General features: G+C 33.7%; 1 protein-coding gene across 2 annotated transcripts; it reads right to left on the bottom strand.

The window, feature by feature from the left end:
- Positions 1–1,942: 1,942 nt before the first annotated feature.
- On the bottom strand, positions 1,943–8,410 carry LOC139495251 (zinc finger protein OZF-like). Of its 2 annotated transcripts, none has more exons than XM_071283519.1 (2): positions 8,315–8,410; positions 1,943–3,107 (listed from the first exon to the last, which is right to left on the bottom strand). In XM_071283519.1, exon 2 carries the CDS (start codon positions 3,063–3,065, stop codon positions 2,139–2,141), a length of 927 nt encoding a protein of 308 aa, XP_071139620.1. In that variant the 5' UTR covers positions 3,066–3,107; positions 8,315–8,410; the 3' UTR covers positions 1,943–2,138. The 2 variants fall into 2 exon arrangements, with proteins under 2 accessions (XP_071139620.1, XP_071139621.1); XM_071283520.1 differs by lacking the exon at positions 8,315–8,410 and adding an exon at positions 7,125–7,168.
- Between the last annotated feature and the right edge of the window lie 1,063 nt (positions 8,411–9,473).

The raw sequence follows: 9,473 nt of genomic DNA, 5'->3' as shown, positions 1-9,473 counted from the left end.
GAACATATTAAATCAAAAAAATTCTTAATATGACAAAAAGGAAAACATATGGCCAGGAATATCTGACAAGGATCTCAATTAAGGACTAGGTCCTAACGACCAGTTAACCTTTTATATAATATGGTACATAGACTCATCTCTGTGATTCTTTTCAAAGCAGAACCAAATGCATTGTACAATGAGAGTTCCAACCATGTACTTGGATCCCAAGCTGCACATAACTCATTACAAACAGAGATTTCTTTCGTTTCAAGCCATTGTTTCCCTACTAAACTATGTATTCTACTTACTAGTACACTTGGTACAATCAAAAACCTCAGCTGATAAAAAATTGTTCAAATAAGGTCTTTCAAAATAGTGGAATAAATTGCTTTTGGAGTGTCAAAATTCGTTCAAAGTACTTGATAAATTGGATGCTTATAATTGGTGCTTTTGATTTTGCTACCCTATATACGACTTTGCATCATAGTCTTATTAAGAAAAATTCACACACCTCATTAAATGATCATTTAGAAAAAGTCTGAATATTCAAACTCTTTTAGGTCATTTTTTTATTAGCAACAAAGAGAGCTTCAGTCAATATATATAAACAATACACCAACGCTTCATGAGAACTACTGAAAGCATTTTTGAGTTATTTTTGAAAACTAGAAAATTCCACCTTTTTCTAATGAATAAAATCCCTTAACTCAATAACATAAAATCTAAAATTAATAAAAATCGAAAGGGAGTTTACAACAATAGATATAAACATTTCAGCAAAGTTTCATGAGAAGTGCTGAAAACATTTTTGTGTTAATGTCTGAAAACTGGAAAGGCCCCCCTTTTTAATTAATAAAATCCGTTAACTCGGAAACGTAAAATTTAAAATTTATAAAAAATTGAAAGTGACCTCATGTTAATAGATATAAACTATTCACCAAAAATCCTTGCTTTGAGAAAGCATTTTTGAGATATTTTATTATCAGAAAACTGAAAAAAAGCACCAATTTTATTGAATAAAAACCCATTACCCAGAAACTTAAAATCTAAGATTTATATAAAAAAAAAAAAAAAAGGAGCTCACGTCAATAGATATAAACAATTTCCCAAAGTTTTATGCAAATTGGTTAAAGAGTTTTTGAGTTAATGTCCGACATGTTGACAACAGACGGACAACAGTATACCATAATACGTTCCGTAAACGAGCGTATAAAAAATATTATAATATATTGAGTAGTAATTTAAACACATTCTAGATACATAAATTAATACTAAAACATAGTCATAGAACAAAGGATTATATCCGTAATAAGAAATACTGATTTGTCAAAGACCGAATTATTTTAATATTTCATTTACTGTTATCTGTTTTTGTCCATTTTAATTCCTTGTTATCTGTTATGAGCCAAATCAATTTGCTGTTTTGCTGTTATTGGGACCCCCTTGCCCCCCCTCATCAAAAGATAGTATCGAGAAAAATATTTTATTGATTTTTTTCGTCATTTTTGTTGAGCCTGTGATTAACAGCAAAAGAAGGCAAGACACTGTGTAACCCTTACGATTTTGTAATATAGATTAGACCGTTGGTTTAATTTCCTGTTTGAATGGTTTTACACTAGTCAGTTTAAGGTCCTTGATATAGCTTGCTGTTTGGTGTGAGCCAAAGCTCTGATTTGAAGACTGTGTTGAAGACTGTACTTCAGTTGACCTATAATTAATGGTTTACTTTCACAAATTGTGTCTTGGATGGAGAGTTATCTCATTGGAACTCATACAACATCTTTTTATGTCTATGGTACAATACCATCATGACCATGTAAACTGTACATGTACATCTCATATCTTACATGTACATAGAATAAGATACGGGAGATAAAATGGATTTGAATACATATAATAGATCAAATGCATGACCAGCATGGGCTGGATATGTAAAATCAAAGAATTAATATACAGCAGGTAAATAATACATTAAAATTTATTACAATAGTTATCAAAGATACCAGGATTATAGTTTTGTAAGACTCATCAGTGACTCTAATTTTCACATGTCTATGTAAATTACAATCTTGGTTTTGAACCCTTTATTGTGTATATTGTTTAACTGACATTACCGCAAACATGACACTCATGTCGCTTAATATCACCTGAATGTGTCATGTGTGAACCGTTCTCGTGTGTCTTTGTAAATTACCAAGCTGACTAAACCCTTTACCACATAAATTACAGTTATGAGGTTTATCGCCTGTATGTATTCTCATGTGAATTTGTAAGCTAACAAGCTGAGTAAACCGTTTACCACATACATCACAGTCATGAGGTTTATTGCCTGTATGTGTTCTCATGTGAATTTGTAAATTACTCTGCTCACTGAACCTTTTACCACATACATCGCAGTCATGAGGTTTATCCCCTGTATGTATTCTCATGTGAATCTGTAAACTACTCTGCTGATTAAACTGTTGATCACATAAATAACACTCGTGAGGTTTTTCTCCTGTATGTATTCTCTTGTGTATCTGTAAACTACCATGCTGAATAAATCTTTTACCACACAAATTGCACTCATGAGGTTTATCACCTGTATGTATTTTCATGTGTCTCTGTAAAGAAGCATATAGACTAAACTGTTTACCACATACATCACAGTCATGAGGTTTATCATCTGAATGTGTTCTCATATGTGTCTGTAAAGTACAATATTGACTAAAACTTTTATCACATACATCACAGTCATGACGTTTATCATCTCCTGCACATGTCTCTGTATGTGTTCTCATGTGTCTCTGTAAATTGCTATCCTGACCAAACCTTTTACCACATACATCACAGTCATAAGGTTTATCTCCAGAATGTATTAGCATGTGTCTAGTTAGGAAACTACCTTTGGAAAATTCTCTACCACAAACATCACATTTATAAGGTTTTTCAACAATATGTGTTCTAACATGTTTCGTTAAGTCATTCTTTAGACTAAATTCTCTCGTACAAACCTCACATTTATGACGTATATTATCAGTCTCTGTTCTTATGTGTCTCGTTATAGTATCATTGATTGTGACTAAATCCTCTACCTCGTACATCCTATTAATAGGCAGTATATGTGGGTTCTTGTAAGACTAGATCTATATAAAAAAATAACAAAAGTTATAACTTAATATGTGCTTCCGTGACAGTAAAGTGACATAACTCTAGAACAGTTAAATAGTATCGCCACCACAATTCAAACCTTAAATTTATTAAGGGACATAACTGAAGATCGGTAAAAGTAAAGCTATCTTGTACTTAATCTGAGTTTTGTGGTAATAACAATTGTCTATAAGTCTCATAACATATATGGTTGATGCAACCATACATATAATAGTATCTTTAAGAAAGAGAATGGAAGCGAATAATTAAGCAATTCTTCCATTTGTAAAGAGGCAAACTCTAAAACAATATAAAGAATCTCATCATAGATACAAATGTACCAGGACTAAATTTTATAATGACACCCAAATACATTGCAAATCAGGTAATTTACATGTACCACAGAACAAACCATTTATTTTTGTGATTATCAGAGCTGAGTTATTTATTTTCGAAATCCTCCTGCTCCTGAGCGAGGTTCGAACTCACTTCTCCAGTGTCGACTACTTAGATATGGCACAAAATGTGCACCTGAATATAGGTATCTTGTTTTTTTATCCCCATTGAAGCAATGGTTACATTGGTTACAGTGGTTACACACATGGACGTTAAGTAAATGAAATTCAATAGCGGCTTTATCTGTTGCAAACTGTACTGTGTACATGTATGGCTCTGCATGGGGAATCCAGTTAAAAATGGTAACTAGCCTGGGAAAGTCGGGTTACAATGGTTACATGCATGGGCAATCAGGTTACAATGGTTACATACATGGGAAATCAGGTAACAATGGTTACATACATGGGGAATCAGGTTACAATGGTTACATACATGGGGAATCAGGTTACAATGGTTACATACATGGAAAATTGGGTTACAATGGTTACATGTATGGGAAACGAAGGTTACAATGGTTACATGCATGGAGAATCAGGTTACAATGGTTACATACACGGGGAATCAGGTTACAATGGTTACATGCATGGAGAAGCAGGTTACAATGGTTACATACATGGAAAATTGGGTTACAATGGTTACATGTATGGGAAACGAAGGTTACAATGGTTACATGCATGGAGAATCAGGTTACAATGGTTACATACACGGGGAATCAGGTTACAATGGTTACATGCATGGAGAATCAGGTTACAATGGTTACATACATGGAAAATTGGGTTACAATGGTTACATGTATGGGAAACGAAGGTTACAATGGTTACATGCATGGAGAATCAGGTTACAATGGTTACATACACGGGGAATCAGGTTACAATGGTTACATGCATGGAGAATCAGGTTACAATGGTTACATACATGGAAAATTGGGTTACAATGGTTACATGTATGGGAAACGAAGGTTACAATGGTTACATGCATGGAGAATCAGGTTACAATGGTTACATACATGGGGAATCAGGTTACAATGGTTACATACATGTACATGGAGAATCAGGTTACAATGGTTACATGCATGGGGAAGTTGGGTTACAATGGTTACATGCATGGGAAAGTCAGGTTTACACAATGGTTACAAACATGGGGAATCAGCTAACAATGGTCACATACATGGAGAAATAGGTTACAATGGTTACATGCATGGGAAATTAAGTTACAATGGTTACATACATGGAAAAATCAGGTTACAATGGTTACATACATGGGGAATCAGGTTACAATGGTTACACGCATGGGGAACTTGGGTTACAATGGTTACATGTATGGGAAAGTCAGGTTACAATGGTTACATGCATGGAGAATCAGTTTACAATGGTTACATGCATGGGAAATGAGGGTTACAATGGTTACATGCATGGAGAAATAGGTAACAATGATTACATACATGGGGAATCAGGTTACAATGTTACATGGAGAATCAGGTTACAATGGTTACATACATGGAGAATCAGGTTACAATGGTAACATGCATGGAGAAATAGGTTACATTGGTTACATGCATGGGAACGTTGGGTTACAATGGTTACATGGATGGAGAAATAGGTTACAATGGTTACATACATGGAGAAATAGGTTACAATGGTTACATTCATGGGAAATCAGGTTACAATGGTTACATACATGGAGAATTAGGTTACAATGGTTACATGTCAGGGATGATTCCAGGTGTTTTCAAATGGGTCCCTTGAACATTAAATTGGGAATTTTTATTCTAATTGGGAATTTTTTAAGCATAAAATCTAAGACGAAATAACATTATTTTCCTGTAAAAACGGAAATTGTATATTATTATTAAGTTTAACCTGTACACTAATGTTCATGTATTACAGTTGTAACATTTTGAATAATTCTGGATGGGCTACTGTTATTACATGAATATCATTGAACATGATGTACTAGTCTATCAACTTAGCTATAGTTACCTAAGCCTATTACAAAAACATATATTTCAGCTAACATAAACCACTGAAAAAATCATTCATCGGGTATTTTTCAACAGCAGGTCATCTCTATAATTTTACCTTGATTCAAATGGATTTCAAATTGAACTGGTCAATTGTCGAATTCAGAAAAGCAATTACAAAAGTTCATATATACTTAATTGATAAGATATTTAAAGCATTGAACCAGTGATCTTTAAATTTAATTGGATCATCTTTTGAAATAGTTCCATTATGATGACATCGTATTTCATGAATGGTCTATCATCAACATTATTTTCCAAAAAAACGCTCAAACTTTTGTCTTTTGAGGAAATAATTTCTTTTACAAAACAAAGTTTTAATCATATTATATAACCGGCTCTGCTGGGCTATCTGCTTTTACGAGATCGGCGCCTATTAAACTTTATCCATCAATGTTATATCAAAATTGGAATTTGTTCTCTGCCGAGGTCTGCTTTGACACCCATTTTTATCAACCTGATGGGCGATCTGCTTTTACAAAATGCGATCGTAAACAGCATTCTTATCCGGATTTTAAAACGTTTTAACAAACTGTGAAAAATTATAGTTGCCTTAATCGGTGACATAAACTTTTCTGGAAATATCGATTTTTATTTTATTTTCCTGAATTGGGAATTAATTTTCATGTACATTTTTTTGGGGCCGCTGGTCGATTTAAGGGCCGCTAAGCGGCCCTATACTATATAGTGGAATCATCCCTGCATGTACATACATGGGGAATCAGGTTACAATGGTTACATACATGGAGAATTAGGTTACAATGGTTACATGTATGGGAAATCAGGTTACAATGGTTACATGCATGGAGAATCAGGTTACAATACACCTTATCGCTATTTGTTTGCCATTACTGGATATCACACAGGTTCCCGTAAAATTTTGACGTCATAAAACAAAATATCTGATGCCACAATGGAAAAGTGATTGTGGTTGACGTCAAAAGTTCAAGCGGCCGGGTTAGCCGGGATTAGCGATAAGGTGTATGGTTACATACATGGAGAATTAGGTTGCAATGGTTACATGTATGGGAAACGAAGGTTACAATGGTTACATGTGACTACTGATTACAGTAGCAACTACACTGTACTTAGACCACTTGGCCACCTAGACCCCTTGATACCTTGGATCCTTATTAATAACTATGATTTTTAACTGATACGAAAATCATGCATCTTAGACTCAATTATCAATCCGTACGTATACACATCCAACAATTACATCCAATGGACTGATGGAAATATGTTATTTACGGTCTCAAAATACCAAATATGTCTAAACAAGGTTTTTTCAGTTTTCATGTCTGCATTGGTGTTATCCTTATAAAGGCATCCTTTAGCTATATCAGTTAATGGAAATCTAAAGGACATCAGAAAAATTCCTGTAGTCTTAAAATTTCAACTGGGAACTATATCCTACAAACCCACAAGGCATCATTTTCAAAGAATAATTATATAAGCCCAACTTGTAAACTCTGTAGTGAAGCGGATGAAACGGATGAAAACGGATAAAAATAAAGTAAAAAAAGACTACCCGTCAAAAAAAATGTACAACATAATCAACAGTTTACGAACAGGTTATTCTAAATTAAATGCATACCAATTTATAATAAACCAGCACATCAACTCGGAAACCTGTGATCACTGCAAAGAAAAAGAAAATGTACAACACTACCCTTTTGAATGTGACCTGTATTCAGATGCCTGAGACAAATTATTTCATCAAATATACTTCATAACAGGACAAATTCCAACAGATTTAGACGATTTATTAACAATCAATTTGCCAAATGCAGAAAATATCAGTCAACTATTAGCGGAGTACATAGAGGAAACAAACCGTTTTAGTGGATAATTTAATTTAATACAAATTTCTTTTTAATTTTTAATATTTTTTAATTTTTCATGCCATTCCAATAACCTAATTAACCATTTTTTTTCACCATGTTCACTTGATACATTTATATAGTTCTATAATATTTTTAAAGCGCCACCTACAATATCTAAGTACAAAGGAGAAACTACATTAGTGAAAATAATTTTACAAGAGAGGATAATTCACAAGAGAGATTACTCTGTCATCACGACAAAGATTGAAGATTGAAGAAACGATGGAACATTTTATTCTATTGTGTGAAAAGTTAGAAGAGGCAAGAATACCACTTTTGTCAAAGATCTTAGATAATGGAAGCCTGATCCTAGCCAAAGTTGCAACTTCGTTTCCAATTGATCTTATCCAACTAATTATCAATCCGTTCTGTTATGTAGACATTAATGCAAACAGAGCTGTTTTTGAGGAAACCAGTAACATTTTGAACCCCTGTGTAGACAGTTGCTTTATAATTTGCATAACAAACGCTATGCTTTATTAGCTAATATAGATAAGCAAGGCAGTAGAAAATCTAACTTCTAATTGCTTAATAGTGTAGTATACAGAAAGATTGGCCTTGCAAGTACATAACGGGCACACATGGTCCCAGAATGAGTTGTTTTTGTATTCAAAGAACATTTAGTTTTATTTCTATCAAAGATTTTTCTTATGTTTTATTTGTGTATGTAACATAAATTCTTGAGGTGGCCTCAATCCTCAATGGCGGAAATTTTTTATATTTTAATATATGAAGTGATGCGCGTTGTATTGTGTGATATTGCGTATTGACATTTTCCTCTGTGTGAATGGAGGTGTGCCTTGATTGGCAGAACTACGATTACAGATTACAGATATAGTATATTCATCAATATTCAGTTAGTAAAAAAATAAGATATGGCGTTGTTTATTTATAAACTTACAAAAATGTTACTTTATCTTCAAGGGGAAAATAAGTCGAGGGAAAGAAACCGAAATTATCATGAGGAAAGCAAGACTTGCCACACTGCAAAATCGCCCCATACCGAATCGCCCTACTTTTCACCAACTCACCCCATTTACGAAAAAGGGTTATTTTCCCTTTTAACTTTCAAGGCCGTAGCTAGGCATCTTATTTTAGTGAGGCAAAATAATTGAGCCGAGCGAAGCGATGCGAAAATTTTTTTTGGAGGGTATGAAATGAATGGTGCAAAATCCTGCATTCTAGGCATTTTTGGAGAGTTTGATAATGTTTTGAATTTAGACACTATTTACATATTTTTTTTTACATTTTAAGACTTTTACTAACACCAATTTTTTAACAACTTTATTTAAATTTATTTTTATTTTTAAAAATATCACTGATTTGAGTCTGCTGCCAGAACATAGAACAAACATCGATTCAGTAGAGTTTGCCAAATTTTTCTATGACCGGTTTAGTCAAATCGTTTCAGAATCATAATTTGGTCTGCTTATCGCGATGAACATGGAGCATGGCAAGCCCGCACAATCTCTCGCCACTCATGCATGCTCTTTTCCAAGTTTTCAGTCGTTTCAGGGCAGTCTGTGTTTCTTAAGGAAGCACATTATCATAAACACAATGATCAATGTCTTCTTCCAATTCCTTCTCAGCCACCAGCAATTTGGTAGCAGCATCGGAAGTGACAGTTTTGTTTGCAAAAGGGAATTAAAGCTTTCCTGTAAGCACCATCATACAGTTGCAGTTACAAAATACTAAACTCGCTTTTATGCTGACAAAAGCGTAGACAAACTAGGGATAGAATGAGATAAGATAAATGTATATGATTCTATCTTTCAATTTTTAAGGTTAAAGAAACATGGATAGAAACTAATCCATGCATGTTTCATATTATTTATATTTTATTTATCTGTAAAGATCTGTAAAGTTCGTGAAATGAATACGCAGACAGCACTGCCCCTTCCGAAGACCAGTACTTGATTTTGTCAGTCTACTTATCGTTTTTGGATTGTTATAATGAAGTTATATGCAATACTCAGACTCTGTTCACAAAAAAACTAGTTTATTAGAATTATTCCTTCTTTACCTTCAGTGTAGCTTTTCCTTTTCTGCAAGATCCTGTT

The sequence above is a fragment of the Mytilus edulis genome, chromosome 11 (assembly GCF_963676685.1).
Source record: "Mytilus edulis chromosome 11, xbMytEdul2.2, whole genome shotgun sequence".
Lineage (NCBI taxonomy): Eukaryota > Metazoa > Mollusca > Bivalvia > Mytilida > Mytilidae > Mytilus > Mytilus edulis.
Note: the sequence above shows the minus strand (reverse complement) of the source record. Positions and strands in the feature narration are given on the sequence as shown.

What these genes read in the sequence shown, in the direction of transcription:
- LOC139495251 (XM_071283519.1), bottom strand. Translation starts at nt 3,065, where the DNA reads ATGTACGAGGTAGAGGATTTAGTCACAATCAATGATACTATAACGAGA.